At 37.1% G+C, this 20,464-nt stretch overlaps 1 protein-coding gene across 1 annotated transcript; it reads left to right on the forward strand.

Moving 5' to 3' along the window:
- The first annotated feature begins 864 nt into the window (after positions 1-864).
- LOC120421093 (centrosome-associated protein Alms1a-like) lies at positions 865-7,382 on the forward strand. Its single transcript, XM_039584235.2, has 6 exons — positions 865-1,229; positions 1,309-1,348; positions 3,450-3,735; positions 4,006-6,873; positions 6,941-7,089; positions 7,157-7,382. The coding sequence occupies exons 1-6, from the start codon at positions 1,066-1,068 to the stop codon at positions 7,223-7,225; spliced, it is 3,576 nt and encodes a 1,191-aa protein (XP_039440169.1). The 5' UTR covers positions 865-1,065; the 3' UTR covers positions 7,226-7,382.
- Positions 7,383-20,464: the final 13,082 nt, after the last annotated feature.

A 20,464-nucleotide genomic window follows, 5' to 3' on the forward strand; every position in this document is an offset into this window, starting at 1 on the left:
GCTCAACGGGGTTGTCGCGAGTTTTGTACACACTGTATCAAAGTTACTCAAGTTTGGGTGAAGGAGTTAAACAAATTCTAGCAATCAGACAAAAAATTCCAGCAATTGGGTACTAAAGCCCTACGTAAATTTTTATGTACAACGGTAAAAAACACGATTAAAAACCATTTGTGATCATTTTTTTCATTTTAACGCAAATTTTTTTTGACAAGACAACATTTTTTCGATGGATCAACTATGGTCCCCTTGGAACGAGCTGTCAAGTAGGAGCTTTTCTGTTAAGAAGGACCGCGAGGTCAATTTTACAAAATTGGTTTAAAAATCCATTTAAACTCTTTGTGGTCGTACAAAGGGTCATTGTACTCAGAAAAATAAGCTTTATCGCTGTAAACAATAATATCAGTAATCTAAGCTTCATTTTAGGACCCAATTTCATGTACAACGGTAAAAAACGCGTTTAAAAACAATTTCTGATCACTTTTTTTTATTTAAATGCAAAAATAAATAATTCGACAAGACAACATTTTTTCGATGGATCAACTATGGTCCCTTTGGAACAAGCTGTCAAGTAGGACCTTTTCTGTCAAGAAGAGCCACGAAGCTATTTTTTTTTAATTAGTTTAAAAATCCATTTTTAATCCTTTGCGGTCGTACAAAGGGTAATTTTACTCAGAAAAATAAGCTTTATCGTTGTGAATAATGATGTCACAAATTTAATTTAAATTTTGTTATCTTTTTAATTTCTAAATGTTAAATTTACATTTTTATTCTATTAACTATATTTATTCTGTTAAACAAATAAATAAGTTTTCTTACTTTCTGCTTTTGAAGGCCTTGGTACAAAACATTTCGCCGCCGCATTCTGTTTGCTGCTTAACTTTTTTTTTGTGTACACGCATCAAAAACAGTTGCTGCTGCCGATGCAGCTGTCACACTTTCCAACGGAATTTCGCGTTCGTTGCCCGTGGAAGCAAACAACAAGAGTTTTTTTTCTCAGCTTGATCGTCGTCGTTTGAGTTTCGGTTGCATTATGTAAGAAAAGTGTGTCCTCTAGCCGCCGTCGGAATGGCCAACATTTCCGGCAACGCCCGGATAACGGACCAGATAATGGATTACTACGTACGGCACGGCCAGAACCGCGACCTGGAGCGGTTCCTGCGGCTGCGAGCGGCCAGCACGACGCGATCTTCGAGTGACGGCAGTTTGCCCGGGCTGGAGGAGTTGGACCGGCGGGAGCGGTTGGCGGAGAAGGTCGGGCGGTCGATGGAGAATTTGTCCACGATGAGGGGTGAGGAGAAGGGGAAGGAGAAAGGGAGATCGAGGGAGCGGTTGGATGCTTCTGGGGGGAGTGGCAAATCGTCCGGTGGGAAGAGTCCGGAGAAGGTGGAAGCTGCTCCGGAGGTGGTGGTGAAGGAGGTGAAGAGTGAAAAGAAGTCGGGCAGGAATTTCAACTTTAATTTGGAGTCGGTGATTGAGATTAAGCTGCCGCCGGTGCAACCGGCCATTCTGGTATCGCCGAGACAGGCGATTTTGGGTAAGGTTTGAACTTGGTTTGTTTACTTTTACTTGGATTAAATGGGGTAGCGGCTTCGGCTGCCGATCCCGATGATGCTATGAGACGCGGGTTCGATTCCCGCCTTATCCACTGAGCTTCTATCGGATGGTGAAGTAAAACGTCGGTCCCGGTTTCTCCTGTCTCGTCAGAGGCGCTGGAGCAGAAATCCCACGTTAGAGGAAGGCCATGCCCCGGGGGGCGTGGTGCCAATAGTTTCGTTTTTGGATTAAATGGGAATGTTTCTTTTAGGATCGGCACCTGCTCCCGCGATTCACGAGATTAGTTCTGCGGGTACGCAAACCATGCCGGAGGCTCGTTCCGTTGAGCAACAAACGGAGGAACCGATTCGTCCGGTGCTGAAACCGAGCACTCTGAATCCTGCCGAGGAGACGATTGAAACAACGAGGGACATTTCGCCGTCCAGCAGTGTGGCCTCGGCGAAACAGAAGCTGGAGTGGGACTCCCTCGGGGATATTGGGTACGATTCCAACGAGAAGTTTTACTTTTGTGGTGCGTCCGATTTGAACGAGACTGAGAAGCGCTGCCTTCAGAAGTACTTTGCCTTCAGAAGTACTTTGCCTTTGTAGCAAAATGTAAACAAACAACGTGGAAACTGTCAAAATATGAGGTTACTAAAAACGTCACAGCTCAACGGGGTTGTCGCGAGTTTTGTACACACTGTATCAAAGTTACTCAAGTTTGGGTGAAGGAGTTAAACAAATTCTAGCAATCAGACAAAAAATTCCAGCAATTGGGTACTAAAGCCCTACGTAAATTTTTATGTACAACGGTAAAAAACACGATTAAAAACCATTTGTGATCATTTTTTTCATTTTAACGCAAATTTTTTTTGACAAGACAACATTTTTTCGATGGATCAACTATGGTCCCCTTGGAACGAGCTGTCAAGTAGGAGCTTTTCTGTTAAGAAGGACCGCGAGGTCAATTTTACAAAATTGGTTTAAAAATCCATTTAAACTCTTTGTGGTCGTACAAAGGGTCATTGTACTCAGAAAAATAAGCTTTATCGCTGTAAACAATAATATCAGTAATCTAAGCTTCATTTTAGGACCCAATTTCATGTACAACGGTAAAAAACGCGTTTAAAAACAATTTCTGATCACTTTTTTTTATTTAAATGCAAAAATAAATAATTCGACAAGACAACATTTTTTCGATGGATCAACTATGGTCCCTTTGGAACAAGCTGTCAAGTAGGACCTTTTCTGTCAAGAAGAGCCACGAAGCTATTTTTTTTTAATTAGTTTAAAAATCCATTTTTAATCCTTTGCGGTCGTACAAAGGGTAATTTTACTCAGAAAAATAAGCTTTATCGTTGTGAATAATGATGTCACAAATTTAATTTAAATTTTGTTATCTTTTTAATTTCTAAATGTTAAATTTACATTTTTATTCTATTAACTATATTTATTCTGTTAAACAAATAAATAAGTTTTCTTACTTTCTGCTTTTGAAGGCCTTGGTACAAAACATTTCGCCGCCGCATTCTGTTTGCTGCTTAACTTTTTTTTTGTGTACACGCATCAAAAACAGTTGCTGCTGCCGATGCAGCTGTCACACTTTCCAACGGAATTTCGCGTTCGTTGCCCGTGGAAGCAAACAACAAGAGTTTTTTTTCTCAGCTTGATCGTCGTCGTTTGAGTTTCGGTTGCATTATGTAAGAAAAGTGTGTCCTCTAGCCGCCGTCGGAATGGCCAACATTTCCGGCAACGCCCGGATAACGGACCAGATAATGGATTACTACGTACGGCACGGCCAGAACCGCGACCTGGAGCGGTTCCTGCGGCTGCGAGCGGCCAGCACGACGCGATCTTCGAGTGACGGCAGTTTGCCCGGGCTGGAGGAGTTGGACCGGCGGGAGCGGTTGGCGGAGAAGGTCGGGCGGTCGATGGAGAATTTGTCCACGATGAGGGGTGAGGAGAAGGGGAAGGAGAAAGGGAGATCGAGGGAGCGGTTGGATGCTTCTGGGGGGAGTGGCAAATCGTCCGGTGGGAAGAGTCCGGAGAAGGTGGAAGCTGCTCCGGAGGTGGTGGTGAAGGAGGTGAAGAGTGAAAAGAAGTCGGGCAGGAATTTCAACTTTAATTTGGAGTCGGTGATTGAGATTAAGCTGCCGCCGGTGCAACCGGCCATTCTGGTATCGCCGAGACAGGCGATTTTGGGTAAGGTTTGAACTTGGTTTGTTTACTTTTACTTGGATTAAATGGGGTAGCGGCTTCGGCTGCCGATCCCGATGATGCTATGAGACGCGGGTTCGATTCCCGCCTTATCCACTGAGCTTCTATCGGATGGTGAAGTAAAACGTCGGTCCCGGTTTCTCCTGTCTCGTCAGAGGCGCTGGAGCAGAAATCCCACGTTAGAGGAAGGCCATGCCCCGGGGGGCGTGGTGCCAATAGTTTCGTTTTTGGATTAAATGGGAATGTTTCTTTTAGGATCGGCACCTGCTCCCGCGATTCACGAGATTAGTTCTGCGGGTACGCAAACCATGCCGGAGGCTCGTTCCGTTGAGCAACAAACGGAGGAACCGATTCGTCCGGTGCTGAAACCGAGCACTCTGAATCCTGCCGAGGAGACGATTGAAACAACGAGGGACATTTCGCCGTCCAGCAGTGTGGCCTCGGCGAAACAGAAGCTGGAGTGGGACTCCCTCGGGGATATTGGGTACGATTCCAACGAGAAGTTTTACTTTTGTGGTGCGTCCGATTTGAACGAGACTGAGAAGCGCTGCCTTCAGAAGTACTTTGCCAAGAAGGGGTTGAACTTTGACGAGAAGATCGTTGTGGTTAAAAATGTTCCATCGAAGAAGGTTGAGACGGAAGAGCCGAAAGACACGCCGAAGGTGGACGCACCAAGAAAGTGGCAAAACGTTTACCAGAAGTACAAGGAAAAGTACCCAAATCCATCGGAGATATCGCTCAGTTTGATGAATCCGGACGCGCAAAGTACTCCAAAGGTCGTAGTGTCGAAAGAGGTGCCCCCACGACCGGTGAAATCAACCCAAACCAGCCTCGTGAAGATTCTCACCAAAGGAATTCAAGCATCCCAAGCAATCGACACGACCAGCAAGCAAGTTGGAACTTCCCCTCAAAAGTCGCTCTCTTCCACCAGTAACAAAACCCCCTCCGTCGTGGAACCCACCACCGACCAAGCCGACGTGGCCGACAGTTTCGAGTTCTTTTCGTCTCCCCCCAGCGTCAACGAAAGCAACCAAGTCCATCAATCCTCAGCCGGATCCACACTTAAAACTTCCCCGGAAGTGACTTCCTCCACCTCATCCTCTTCCGCAATCCAACAGTCAGCCGGAGGGGAGTACAACTTTGACGACGAACTTCGCCTCGGCATGACGCTGTACAACACGATTTACGAGTCGCCGAGTTTGCCCGCGCGCGTCAAGCAAAGTTTGATCGATAAGATATTCCGCAAGATGGTGAAGAACGACCCGCGGAGGCGCACGAAGGAGCAGCTGTTGGAGTACTGTGGGAAGCGGAACGGGGGGAAGGTCGTTGAGGGCATGAGTGGCGTTGAGGAGGTTGTTAGTAGTGGCAGTTCTAGGACGTCCGAAGGGGGAAGGAAGGAGAGGGTGGAAGCACCTGTTGTTGCTGTTGAAGAAGTTGTGGAGGAAGAACAGTCACGGGCGTCAACCGAGGGTGAGAAAGAGGGTAAGAGTCAGGCAATTTCAGATCCAATCGTGAAGAACTTCCAGGAACTAAGCATTAGAAGCAACGAAGGCCGCAATCCTGCAACTTCCCTCACATCGTCCCAGCCCACGCTGTCCTCATCGCGCCCAGACTCGTCCAAAGGAACCGCAAAGCACCGCTCGCAAGTCTCACTGCCAAAATCTTCCCTGTCCGACGGCGTTCGATCCAGCGATCAGCGCATCCGCAAGGCCATGACCGACTACCTGCGACCGATGACCCGCTCCGAGGTGGACTACGCCAATCAGCAGGATCTGCGCCGATGTCGCGAAACGGTCAGCGCTCCGACGACGACCACGACTTCAAGTGGAGATCGCATCTTCGCGCTGTTCCAAAAGGAGAAGCAAACGCAGCTGTTGAAGGTCGACAAGAAGATTGAACACCTGAAGGCGATCAAACTGCTGCTGCTGGAGGAGGAGCAAGCGGTTCGGGAGATTCGAGGCGGTACGGGCACGACGGTTCCGGTTCAGGAGAAGTTCCGGAAGCCGTTGGCTCCGCCAATGTCGGAGGAAAAGGAAAATATTTACGAAAATACCCAACGCCGGGTTCGGAGTTCGGCCAGCGCTCCCGTTTATACGTCGGTTCACGGCGACACGCCCAGCGGGGATTCGAAAAATGAAACGGAATATTCGACCGAGTCGGAATCGGCTTGGAATTCGCACTACCACCTGAAGAAGATGATCCAGAACCGGTCAAAGCTGGAAACGCCAACGTCGGACGAGAGCATTGCCACGTTCATCAAAGCAAGAAAGGACAAGTTTATCGAAAACTACGAACGACATCGCAAGCGATCGATGCTCGACGATCAGCAGCATCTGTACACGAAACCGTACAGCGGACGCCAGAGCAAACAGGATCACTACTCGCGGCTAGACGAAAAGTACAGCGTACGGAAGCTCGCCAAGCCCCCTAGCAGTGACGTGTTCATCTCATCCGACTCCATGTCGATTCCGGCGGCCAACACGCTCACCAACACCACAACCCACCAGTACGACATCAAGTCGACGCGATCTTCGCCGGAAAGCCTCCCAACCAACGCCAAACCCGCCGGCACTCAAACCACCAGCTCAATCCTCCGAACCAAACCGATCTTCGAGTCCCAACCGAAAACTTCCACCGCCGTGCAAGTCCCGTCCGCGGCCGGATGTCACTGTGCGTGCGATTGTCCCTGTCGCCACCGGAACCAGCAACAACAACCACCTACCAAACACACCGAAATCGTCGACGGAACGCACCGCAAGCAGGACAAACAGCAGCAGACTAAGCCCAGCTCGATCGCGTACGTGATCACGTTCCAGGGCGGCGATACCAAGCGCCAGCATCGAGATCCCGAAAAGGACCAAGTATACCGGACCAGCTCCACCGACACGAGCAGCAAAACGAACGACGACCCCGAACAGCTGGAGCTGCTCCCGTTGAAGGAACAGTTTCGGCGGGCCCGGCCGAGTACGCTGTCGCGGCTGAAGGAGCGCCAAAAGTGCGTCAACGAACTGCACAAACTGCGCTCGGAGCGAAACAAGCAGCGCAAGAAGTTGCTGCTGCTCACGTCGGATGATTCGCTGCGGAGGTGCGATGTGAAGCAGCGGCTGCCGCCACCACCACTTGGTAGGAACCAGTCTTTAAACTTCCCTCTAAATCGCATTCTAACTAGTCTTGTATTTTTTCGTTCCAGCTCAAACGCGCATCTTCTCGTCGAGGGCGATCCGGGAAAACACGCGTCGCCAGGTGAAGAACCTGCCGGAGGTGTTGCGCAAAAAGGAGATCGAGAAGATCAACAATCTCAAGCGGAAAAATCTCATCCTCCGGGATAAGTTTAACAAGGTACCTTTGTCAGCATTCTCGCTTAAAAAAAACTCACAACCTAACTAATCACTTCGCAATTTTGCAGAATCTCCAGCGGAAAGTTCTCCACGGGCACGTGGATTTGTCCAACAGTGTGCGCGTTATGCAGGATTGAAGCGTCGTAACCTGCCACCCCGCTGTGCCTTCGAATAGTACCTAACGCACAATGTTACACGTTACTCCGGAATGTGCCGAGACCGCGAATGTGTTCGTTGTTATAATTTTAACTGATTTTAATCGTAATAAATTGAACTTTTATTCAATAAATTTAATTTCTCGTATTATTTCATTTATCACAATAAAAATAACCAATCGTGCTCATATTTGTGACTTTTCACTAATTATTTCGTGTTATCAAAGAAATCCTTCCTATATCATCCTTGACTGCCAATCGCCGCGTCGTATAAATTGTTGCTTTAACTTGTGCACAACTGTGAAAAGTCCTTTCTCTAGCACTGTTGATAGAAAGGCACGCTGACGTTTTGGTTCGTCGAGGTAATCGTGGTGTAACATGACATATATTAAGCAGGTATTGAAATAACTGTCGCGAGGGATTTTGTGCCTTAGCCAAAAAGAACATCCCATAGCATCGTAGCTCGGGAGGCATCTAAACCAACACCCATGGTGGCCACTCAATTCGGGATAAGGTCGAAATTCGCCAAAATCAGCTAAACATCGGAAAAAGTCGGGAATTTGTTTTTTTTTTTTGGGAAAAGTTGTGAATCCTGACAATATTTTTTTGAAAAAGAGTTTCTAAAACTTGTATAAACCTTGTAATATTTTTTTCACCGATATTCAAATCAATTGCACTCAAATCATTTCATTTAACTATTTGAATCTATTTAGAACAAAAGGTTATTTAAGACATTAGAGACCATCCATGAGCCACGTGGCCCCTTTTTTGGACAACTTTGTGTCTGGATTTGTTCAACTTTCCATTGACCCAGAGTGCTCATATTTGGCCCAGATGCTAGTTACATATCACATGTCCAAACAACCCCTGGGAGCGTTCTTTTATTACGTAACGCAAAAAACGGGTTTTTAGACCCCCTCCCCCTCGTAACAAAATTTTCATACAAATTTTAAAAATTTTGTATGGAGCGTAACACGGCCTCCGACCCCCCCCTCCCCCCCTATATCGTTACGTGATAAAAGAACACTCCCCCATGGAAATTTCATCACTCAAAATAATCCACACGTTGATGTTACCTGAAAAATCACGTGGCAAAAAAATGTTTTCACGTTGATGTTACGTGCATTCATGAAAAACCTTATAGTATTTTTCCACTAGGTTTTTTCATGTAGCCTTTATGTGTTTTGAAATGTAACTTCAACGAGACTCGAGTGCGCCATTCGGCCGAAATTTCTACGTGATTATTTTAGTATGAAAATTGTTGGCGTACGGTGAAGACCTGCTGCCGATCTTGTGCTAGTTAAAATGTCATAAACGGTATGTTTAATTAGGTTAATAGTATTTTCAACAACTAATTATTTATTTTGGCAGAAAACAACTACTGGACCCTGCATTTTCGTATCCGACGGCCGGTGACCTGAAGGACTCCTCGAAGGCAACTTGGCAGTCTCGCCGTCTATTTCATACATCGTATTACCACTCCGTTGGTGCCATGGTTGGTGGTACTGTGGATCTTGCCGCCACCAAAGGGGACATAGCCAACAAGTTGTGGGCCATTCCTGAATGTGGTTCGAAGGAGTGCAACTACGGATTGCACCACTCGTTCCAGGTCAAGGAGCTGGGGTTGTGTCCGCGTCGAATATGTTCCAAGACGCAAACCTCCCTAAAGTAACATAACTATCTGCTACGCCAGGGTTGTTTCCGCCGCCAGAAGGTCAAGGCAGAAGACAACGACTTTGAAACGGGTTCCGGCCATGCAGGTCAACGGAATCGGCAAACTGCGCACGAACCCATTAAACTCAATCTTGGGAAGACCGGATGTGTTTATCTGTTTGTTCCAAGAAAGTGAAACTAATTTATGTGTTAGTTTATTATGCCGTGCTTTTATAGAGAGCTTGTTCCGAAGATGCTAATTAATCAATAAACAATTTTACACCATATCAATTATTTTTTATTCTATTTTGAAAAAATACCATACAACAAGAACCTTCTACTATAAAGTTCAAATAATGTTTACTGAAACGCATAAGTAAAACTCTTCGGTTGATTCATTTAGCTTTCACGTGTGAAGGCTAATATGCAGATCGGAAGGAAAGGGGTCAAGAAACAGCTTTACGAACAGCAGAACAAAGGAGAGGGAGCGATTTCTTGGGGCTTTTCTTCACCCTCTCTGACTTGCTTGCGCTGCCGCTGCTGCCCATTTGATTTTTTTCTTGACCGGTTCCTTCCGAAGTGCGTATACCGCTTGAAACACGTAGAATCAACGTGAAATAATCTGGCCAATCAAATCCCGTTTCTACTAGGGCCACCTCGTAAAAGTTACGTGAAAACTGTAGTGGAAAAAAACCACATACCTAACTTTTCACGTAACTTCAACGTGAATGTTTTTTTGAGTGCGCAGGCAGATTGGTGAGGTCACACAGTGGAGCCTCTGGGGTCGTGCATAAAGGCTAGTATGCAGATCGGAAGGAAAGGGGTCAAGAAACAGCTTTACGAACAGCAGAACAAAGGAGAGGGAGCGATTTCTTGGGGCTTTTCTTCACCCTCTCTGACTTGCTTGCTCTGCCGCTGCTGCCCATTTGATTTTTTTCTTGACCGGTTCCTTCCGAAGTGCGTATACCGCTTAAACCAGGTGGCCTTTTAATTTGAAATTTTTCGGGCAAGAAGTTAGCAAGTTTCCTATACAGTCCAAAAGAACATTGATTTCATGAGAGAAACTGCATACGAAACTTTGGTTACATCCAAACAAATTTGTTCCTAAATAGTTAAACTTGAAAAAAAGGTTTGAAAATTCTTACTTTGTTTTGAATAGCAAAAAAGGGGGAGGGGTCAATCCAGATTCCAGGGACAGGTAAATTATCTACTTTCAAATACCATTCGAATGAAACCAGAAGAATTCAATTTGGGCAATTTTAAATCGTTTACGGTCGTACAAAAGGTCATTGTAGTCAGAAAAATAAGCTTTTGCGTTGTGAACAATATTAACCCCTTCCCACCCAGAGCAAAATCGAGATTTTTTACGGTTTTTCTTGCCATTTTCTACAGAATTGACCAAATTGGATGGAATTTGAATTGGAGGCAGTAAACATCTTAAAGAACACTGTGCAGTTAGCCTGTCCCATTTTGAGGTCATGTCGAGGAATTTCAGGTGCTCACTTCTTAAATGGTAGATTATGATGTTAGGAACAATGTTTTCTTAGACAAGAAAAAATAATAAAATACTTTCTCGCACCCCCTAGTCGATTTACTGAAAAAAGTCACTTTTTTTAACAAATTTTCTAAAATCGCTTGGAATCAATACAAAAACTGTTTCGATCAGGTGTGTATTATCTTCAAACGATAGGTTTTTGTCCATAGATTAAGATGCACTATCAATATTGGACGAAAATTTAAGTTTTTGGACTCTCCCAGGCGGATTTGTGTCGAAAAAATCGCATTTTTTCGAAACTTTTTTCAGAAATGTTCATTTAATTTAGGGTAGCCTATTTTTCCCAGTGAAACCAATACGTGCAGCTTGTAGGAAATTTCATGGCGAACATTTTTCCCTCTGAGAAAATGCAATTTCGACACTCCAGAGCCGAGATATTTGAGTTTTAGTGAGGAAAAAAGTGCCAATTTTCAAAATTTCTCAGAATTCTGAAGCAAGGCCTACTAATTACACGATGTAGCAAGCATATGTCTCAAAGGTCAGGGCATGCTTTTTATAGTAATTTTGGCCGCTGAATCCGAATCTGAAATCAAATTTCATGCAAACAGTGATGTTTTGGAGCTACACCCTTTTGGAATGTTATTTGCGTGTTTAAGAGGCAGTTTTTGTTAATATTGCTCGGTTTGTTCTAAAGGTCGTATCGAGGTGCTCCGATTTGGATGAAACTCTCAGCGTTTGTTTGTCTATACATGAGATGAACTCATGCCAAATATGAGCCCTCTACGACAAAGGGAAGTGGGGTAAAACGGGCATTGAAGTTTGAGGTCCAAAAAACATAAAAAATCTTAAAATTGCTCGCATTTAAGTAAAACTTCATCAATTTCAACTATCTTAGATGCATTTGAATGGTATTTTGAAGCACTTCAAAATGAGCCATAGACATCCAAGATTGGTTTAACTTTTTCTCATAGCTTTTGCAAATTACTGTTAAAAATTGTTTTTTTTAAACCTCAATATATTTTTGCAACAGCCTCCAACACCCATACTCTTTTAGTTCAAGTTAGGGAATTTCATGGACTATAAGCCTACGGTAATAACTTTTTTGGCCAATCGCAGTTTTTCTCATAGTTTTTCGATTTTTCTATAACAAACATTTTACAACGTTAGTTATTGTCCTGTTGTTTAGTCTCACTTTTGTCATATTCGAAATCCTCGGAAAATTCAAACTCCAATGCCCGTTTTACCCCACTTCCCTTTGTCTTAGAGGGCTCATATTTGGCATGAGTTCATCTCATGTATAGACAAACAAACGCTGAAAGTTTCATCCAAATCGGAGCACCTTGAACCGAGCAATATTTACAAAAACTGCCTCTTAAACACGCAAATAACATTCCAAAAGGGTGTAGCTCCAAAACACTGTTTGCACGAAATTTGATTTCAGATTCGGATTCAGCGGCCAAAATTACTATAAAAAGCATACCCTGACCTTTGAGACATATGCTTGCTACATCGTGTAATTAGTAGGCCTTGCTTCAGAATTCTGAGAAATTTTGAAAATTGGCACTTTTTTCCTCACTAAAACTCAAATATCTCGGCTCTGGAGTGTCAAAATTGCATTTTCTCAGAGGGAAAAATGTTCGCCATGAAATTTCCTACAAGCTGCACGTATTGGTTTTACTGGGAAAAATAGGCTACCCTAAATTAAATGAACATTTCTGAAAAAAGTTTCGAAAAAATGCGATTTTTTCGACACAAATCCGCCTGGGAGAGTCCAAAAACTTAAATTTTCGTCCAATATTGATAGTGCATCTTAATCTATGGACAAAAACCTATCGTTTGAAGATAATACACACCTGATCGAAACAGTTTTTGTATTGATTCCAAGCGATTTTAGAAAATTTGTTAAAAAAAGTGACTTTTTTCAGTAAATCGACTAGGGGGTGCGAGAAAGTATTTTATTATTTTTTCTTGTCTAAGAAAACATTGTTCCTAACATCATAATCTACCATTTAAGAAGTGAGCACCTGAAATTCCTCGACATGACCTCAAAATGGGACAGGCTACTGTGCAGGAAGATTGAGATCATTTCATTCATTAGTTTTCGAGAAATTGTAATTTGAAGTGAAACATTAGTGGTGCTCTGGTGCAACCATGGGCGTTAGAGGGTTATGCTCAATTTTAGGACCCAATTGTTATTAGGCGTCATCCATAAAGCATGTCACGCAAAAATCGGCCAAAATTAACCCCCCCCTCCCCCCTATGTCACACTTTGTCACACAAGGTTGAACCCCCCCTTAAAAATTACGTCACATTTTGCCAGACACCCCCCCCTTGTTTTCGATGGGATTTTTTATAGTTTTTATAACTTTAAACTCTCATAATTTTGGTATTTTTGTCAATTTTAATATGAAAAAAAATAAGTTGTCTAATTATTCATTTTTTAGAATAAACATTGCGATTTAAAAAGACAGTTTTGTATCTTTTAAAAATGAGAAGACCTGGTATAACATTCAAGTATTACAAAATCTTGAAAATTGTTTTCACAGCTTTGTATCTAATAAGTTCAAACCATTTATAGCAGTTTTCTTATGAATTTGCAATATATTGAAGTTCCAGCTGAAAAAATGTGACTTTATAATATATTATAATGTGATTGCCATTTCGTAAACTTTTAAACATTAAAAAATGGAAGACCTTAAAGATTTGATTCAGAAAATCACTGTTTATTTTGAGAATGTTTTTAAAACGTGCAAGTCATATACACTCTTATAGCAAAGCGCAAATTATAAGCTGTTCACACGACAGCGTTTATATTTTTAATTCCCAAATTAATCTAAACATTCCTTAACAGTTTTTGTTTGTTATAACGGTTATAACACGGGTCATATTGGCAAAGTGTACGGATTTTTGCTCAGCAAGAGTTGGTAGCCTTACCCATGGGGGATTTATACGTAGAAAGATGTGTTTCACCTTCCTGATTAAGAATAAGTTCGATTCAAAATATTCTATGGGTGAAAATTGCTTTTTCCAGAAAAATATGTTTTCCCATACAAAGTATCTTGGGAGGAGGCACATGGTGGCTCAGGTAAATTCTAATAAAATAAATTCTAATTATAAAGTACCAGGCGTCTCCATTAGTATGAAAAAACACATTTTTGCCCTCCTCACCTTACTGAGGAAAGGCTATAAAAGCACTCGAAAAATGAACTTTTTAGTTAGACCTCCTAGACAAACCATCATTTGTACATATCGACTCAGAATCACGAGCTGAGCAAATGGCTGTATGTAGACATGTGTACCAAATCAATGTCACTAGAATATCTGGTCACTGGCTGAACCGATTTTGACCGTATTGGCCTCATTCGATTCGTCTTGGGGTCCCATAAGTCCCTATTGAAATTTATAAGATTTAGTAAAGCACATCAAAAGTTGTGCTTAAAAAACTGCTGCATATATATTTCACAATTTGCAAGATTAGTGCGCTGACCACGGGGACGCGCTGTCTTGTTTTTGCATGCTCATTTTCATTTCTTTTTTGTCGCTGTATGTGTGCTTGGGTGCGTGGTTATTATAATTACGAGACCGGCCCGTGGCTTAATGGCTATGGCTCCCGCCTCATAAGCGGAAGGTTCAGGGTTCGTTTCCCGACCGGTCTCCTTGAAATTTTTCGACTGTAAATGAACTTTATGAACAAAAAACGCATAGAATCAGGTGGGATTCGAACTCACACCTTTGGATTGGAAGTGATTTATACTCCTTGAGTGAATTAATCCGTAGTGGTGAAATAATGTCACATGGTCATTTACTAAATAATACAACAATCCCTTCCCACACTATTCCCCTACACACCACACATCATTATAATCTATAAATAACTCGAACCGGTTGGTACGGTATGTCCCCGGCTAATTCTTCTTCCCCTGATGGTTCTATGAAATGTGGGATCCGTTCATAGAATCTGTCTCATGCGGTTAATGCAACGCAGTAGGCCGGGCCGCTTTAATGAGTGTAATACACTTCGGGGGTTCTCGAAAGTATTGCAATCATTAATAATGACAAGAAGGAACTTGAGGCGTAATCTAACCATAAGTTCTTCCCGGATGCTTTCTTCGGACTGGCTGCGCTTGTGTTCGATTAGATTAGATTAGATTAGCATATATATTTCACAATTTGCAAAAAAGGGTGGTTTTGCATGAAAATCTGCCATATTATATATTTTTAGATAGGTTCTGAAATTACCTTTCTTGTGGATTAAGAATTTTCAAGATCTGACTTACCTATCTAAAATTACAAGCAGTTTAAAAAATGGTCTGCATTTACATAACCTAAAATGGTCGGGTCTGATCGCCACGAAAAAAGCCGTGTAGAGGGATGCCATTTTCCTGAAAGGCGGTGTCTGTATAATCTTGACAAAAAGTCTGTAGGTAGTCTGTTTTTTTTTACTCATCACTTATTTTTAATAGGACCTAGTGCTGCGATCACGTTAGGGGAGATCCATAAACCATGTGGACACTTTAGGGGGTTGGAATCACTCTATAAATGAGAGGAAGGCACCAACCACCTAAAGGTGGATTAAGTAACTTTTTTTTTTCCTAAAGTACGGTATGCTGATCGGAAGGAACGCGGTCAAGAAATGTTGCGTGTTCTTTTCGTGACCCCCCCAAGAAAAGTTGACAATTCGGTATGAGCGCGATTGACGGTGTGCGCGCTTGAGGTTCTTTCGAGGAAAAAATAAAAAGATTAAAAATATTCAAAAGTTAAAATTAAATAGATTAAAAATGTTTATTCAAAAACTTTTAACAACAATTATAAACAAAATTAAGAAATCAATAAATAAAAGCAAATTTAGAAATTCTTAAATTCTAAAACAAGAAAAACTGAAATTAAAAAAAATATGTAATTATGAAATAAGGAAATCAAAAAACTATGTTATTATGAAATAAGGAAATTAAAAAATTAGGAAATTAGGAAACAAGGGAATTAGGAAATTTGGAAATTATGATATTAGCAAATAAGTAAAATACAGAAAATAAGAAAATTAGGAAATTATGAAACAAAGAAATTAAGAAATTAGAAAATTAATATGTAAGGAAATTAGAATGTTAGGAAGTTAGGAAATTAGGAAATGAGGAAATCAGGAAATTAGGAAGTTAGGAAATCACGAAATTAGGAAATTTGGAAATTAGGAAATAAAGAAAATTGCTAAAATTAGGAGACTAGGAAATTATGAAGTTAGGAAGTTAGGAAATTAAATTAGGATATTAGGAAACTAGGAAATAAGGAAGTTAGGAAAATAGGAAGTTAGGAAATTGGGAAATTAGGATATCAGGAAACTAGGAAATTAGGAAGTTAAGAAATTAGGAAGATAGGAAGTTAGGAAATTAGGAAGTTAGGAAATTAGGAAATTAGGGAACTAGGAAATTAGGAGTTTAGGAGTTAAGGAAGTTAGGAAGTTAAGAAATTATGAAATTAATATGTTAGGAAATTAGGAAGCTAGGAAATTAGGAAATTATTAAATAAGGAAAATAGGAAATTCAGAAATTAGAAAATCGTGAAATTAGGAAAATAATATGTTAGGAAATTAGGAAGTTAGGAAATTAGGAAATTAGGAAGTTAGGAAGTTAGGAAATTTGGAAATAAGGAAATTAGGAAGTTAGGAAATTAGAATATTAGGAAGTGTGGAAGTTAGGAAGTTAGGAAATTGGGAAATTAGGATATCAGGAAACTAGGAAATTAGAAAATTAAGAAGTTAGGAAGTTAAGAAATTAAGAAGTAAGGAAATTAAGAAGTTAGGAAATTAGGAAATCAGGAAATTAGGAAGTTAGGAAATTAGGAAACTAGGAAATTAGGAGTTTAGGAAGTTAGGAAGTTAAGAAATCAGGAAATTTGAAAGTATGGAAATTAGGAAATAAAAAAATTAGGATATTCGGAAACTAGGAAATTAGGAAGTTAGGAAATTTTGAAATTATAAAATAAGGCTGGTACAAATGTTTAATTTTTTTTTCTGGAATTCCTAAATTCTTAAATATTTAAATCTTTAAATTCTTAAATTCTAAAATTCCTAAATTCTTAAATTCTTAAATTCTTAAATTCTTAAATTCTTAAATTCTTAAATTCTTAAATTCTTAAATTCTTAAATTCTTAAATTCTTAAATTCTTAAATTCTTAAATTCTTAAATTCTTAAATTCTTAAATTCTTAAATTCTTAAATTCTTAAATTCTTAAATTCTTAAATTCTTAAATTCTTAAATTCTTAAATTCTTAAATTCTTAAATTCTTAAATTCTTAAATTCTTAAATTCTTAAATTCTTAAATTCTTAAATTCTTAAATTCTTAAATTCTTAAATTCTTAAATTCTTAAATTCTTAAATTCTTAAATTCTTAAATTCTTAAATTCTTAAATTCTTAAATTCTTAAATTCTTAAATTCTTAAATTCTTAAATTCTTAAATTCTTAAATTCTTAAATTCTTAAATTCTTAAATTCTTAAATTCTTAAATTCTTAAATTCTTAAATTCTTAAATTCTTAAATTCTTAAATTCTTAAATTCTTAAATTCTTAAATTCTTAAATTCTTAAATTCTTAAATTCTTAAATTCTTAAATTCTTAAATTCTTAAATTCTTAAATTCTTAAATTCTTAAATTCTTAAATTCTTAAATTCTTAAATTCTTAAATTCTTAAATTCTTAAATTCTTAAATTCTTAAATTCTTAAATTCTTAAATTCTTAAATTCTTAAATTCTTAAATTCTTAAATTCTTAAATTCTTAAATTCTTAAATTCTTAAATTCTTAAATTCTTAAATTCTTAAATTCTTAAATTCTTAAATTCTTAAATTCTTAAATTCTTAAATTCTTAAATTCTTAAATTCTTAAATTCTTAAATTCTTAAATTCTTAAATTCTTAAATTCTTAAATTCTTAAATTCTTAAATTCTTAAATTCTTAAATTCTTAAATTCTTAAATTCTTAAATTCTTAAATTCTTAAATTCTTAAATTCTTAAATTCTTAAATTCTTAAATTCTTAAATTCTTAAATTCTTAAATTCTTAAATTCTTAAATTCTTAAATTCTTAAATTCTTAAATTCTTAAATTCTTAAATTCTTAAATTCTTAAATTCTTAAATTCTTAAATTCTTAAATTCTTAAATTCTTAAATTCTTAAATTCTTAAATTCTTAAATTCTTAAATTCTTAAATTCTTAAATTCTTAAATTCTTAAATTCTTAAATTCTTAAATTCTTAAATTCTTAAATTCTTAAATTCTTAAATTCTTAAATTCTTAAATTCTTAAATTCTTAAATTCTTAAATTCTTAAATTCTTAAATTCTTAAATTCTTAAATTCTTAAATTCTTAAATTCTTAAATTCTTAAATTCTTAAATTCTTAAATTCTTAAATTCTTAAATTCTTAAATTCTTAAATTCTTAAATTCTTAAATTCTTAAATTCTTAAATTCTTAAATTCTTAAATTCTTAAATTCTTAAATTCTTAAATTCTTAAATTCTTAAATTCTTAAATTCTTAAATTCTTAAATTCTTAAATTCTTAAATTCTTAAATTCTTAAATTCTTAAATTCTTAAATTCTTAAATTCTTAAATTCTTAAATTCTTAAATTCTTAAATTCTTAAATTCTTAAATTCTTAAATTCTTAAATTCTTAAATTCTTAAATTCTTAAATTCTTAAATTCTTAAATTCTTAAATTCTTAAATTCTTAAATTCTTAAATTCTTAAATTCTTAAATTCTTAAATTCTTAAATTCTTAAATTCTTAAATTCTTAAATTCTTAAATTCTTAAATTCTTAAATTCTTAAATTCTTAAATTCTTAAATTCTTAAATTCTTAAATTCTTAAATTCTTAAATTCTTAAATTCTTAAATTCTTAAATTCTTAAATTCTTAAATTCTTAAATTCTTAAATTCTTAAATTCTTAAATTCTTAAATTCTTAAATTCTTAAATTCTTAAATTCTTAAATTCTTAAATTCTTAAATTCTTAAATTCTTAAATTCTTAAATTCTTAAATTCTTAAATTCTTAAATTCTTAAATTCTTAAATTCTTAAATTCTTAAATTCTTAAATTCTTAAATTCTTAAATTCTTAAATTCTTAAATTCTTAAATTCTTAAATTCTTAAATTCTTAAATTCTTAAATTCTTAAATTCTTAAATTCTTAAATTCTTAAATTCTTAAATTCTTAAATTCTTAAATTCTTAAATTCTTAAATTCTTAAATTCTTAAATTCTTAAATTCTTAAATTCTTAAATTCTTAAATTCTTAAATTCTTAAATTCTTAAATTCTTAAATTCTTAAATTCTTAAATTCTTAAATTCTTAAATTCTTAAATTCTTAAATTCTTAAATTCTTAAATTCTTAAATTCTTAAATTCTTAAATTCTTAAATTCTTAAATTCTTAAATTCTTAAATTCTTAAATTCTTAAATTCTTAAATTCTTAAATTCTTAAATTCTTAAATTCTTAAATTCTTAAATTCTTAAATTCTTAAATTCTTAAATTCTTAAATTCTTAAATTCTTAAATTCTTAAATTCTTAAATTCTTAAATTCTTAAATTCTTAAATTCTTAAATTCTTAAATTCTTAAATTCTTAAATTCTTAAATTCTTAAATTCTTAAATTCTGAAATTCTTAAATTTTTCAATTCTTAAATTCTTAAATTCTTAAATTTTTTAAATTTCTCTATTCTTAAATTTTAATTCAAGAGTTTTTGATTGTTATAATTTCGAGGTTTTTGTAAATTTGTATTTACGAATTTCTATGTTTCCGATTTTTAAAACTTTTGGAATTTCGACTTGTACATTCGTTTCGAATTTTAACATTTTTGATCTATGGAATTTATAAAAACGTTAAAAATTAAAATTATTATTCAATTCTGCATATTTTTAATTTTGATTTTCCAAATTTCAGATTTTTGTTGAAATTTTCTTTATTATTCAAAAAAAATGTTATTTGAAATTTCTGAAATGTTTGTTTTTTTCACATTTTTGAATTTGTTGTTTGATTGGATTTCAAAATTTCAGATTATTATTGTATTTTCAGTAAGAACATAGATATTTGTATGATTATTGTCAAGTTTAATTTCACTCTGATTTACTTCATTTTGGTCCCGCGAGTGTGGATAAATCGGACAGTGCAGGGGACTCATAATCCAGAGGTAGCTGGTTGGTACTAGCAATAAATTGTTTGTGACACGATGGTCGACATCTATAAAGACAACTTCTTTTTTTACTCCATTTCGACCGAAAAACTAAATCTGTCCTTTTAGTTTCAATATTCTGCTTTTTGAGATTCGGCGGGAATTTTAAATATTATTATCTTCAATACAAAATTATTAAAACGTTTGTAATTATCAGTCGCATTCAAAAAGAAAAATTACAATTTTTTGATTTTTTCATCAAAACATTACAAACAAGCACCGCGCGAAGAAACGTCAAACGCAATCTTTCCGTTTCTGTTACTTTTCAGCTGCGTACCGCTTAAGAAAAATCTTTTCGTGACCCTTTCCTTGACCGTTTCTTGGGCGTTTTTTTGTATGGAGTTTTGCGTTCCTTCCCATCTGCGTATCAGCCTTAAAAACGCAATTTTCACCGATAGAATATTTTGAATCGAACATATTCTTAATCAGGAATGTGAAACACAACTTTCTACGTATAAATCTCCCATCGGTGTTCTCGATTTATAATATGATGGGAGAATCGAGAAAATCCAATGGAGACACACGGTTGTTTGTTTGGAATCTCACTTATAACATTGCCAATCAAGAAACCAAATATAACGTTTGTGAAATATCGGGGTAATTTATGGCAAAGTAATTGATTGTAAACTCACATATTTATACAAATTAGAAATTATATAAATTTATACAATCCTACATAAAAAATATGAACGGCTAAAAAATGTGTGCAATACAAAAAAAAGATGACATTCTCATTGATGGCATTATCTGCTGCCAATCTTTGAACCATTCATTCAGTAATGTGATTCATTACCAGCTCATCATCATTGAACGTCATTGTCATCATTCATGGATTGGTTGCCGTAGTATAAACAAGTACAATTCTTAG

The sequence above is a fragment of the Culex pipiens genome, chromosome 1 (assembly GCF_016801865.2).
Source record: "Culex pipiens pallens isolate TS chromosome 1, TS_CPP_V2, whole genome shotgun sequence".
Classification (NCBI taxonomy): domain Eukaryota; kingdom Metazoa; phylum Arthropoda; class Insecta; order Diptera; family Culicidae; genus Culex; species Culex pipiens.

Excerpts from the sequence above, each read along its gene's own strand:
- LOC120421093 (XM_039584235.2), top strand. The coding sequence starts at position 1,066 with ATGGCCAACATTTCCGGCAACGCCCGGATAACGGACCAGATAATGGAT. Across the intron at positions 1,349-3,449 it reads GTTGGATGCTTCTGGGGGGA|AAGGTCGGGCGGTCGATGGA; the intron begins GTGGCAAATCGT and ends CGGTTGGCGGAG. Across the intron at positions 3,736-4,005 it reads GCCGAGACAGGCGATTTTGG|GATCGGCACCTGCTCCCGCG; the intron begins GTAAGGTTTGAA and ends TGTTTCTTTTAG.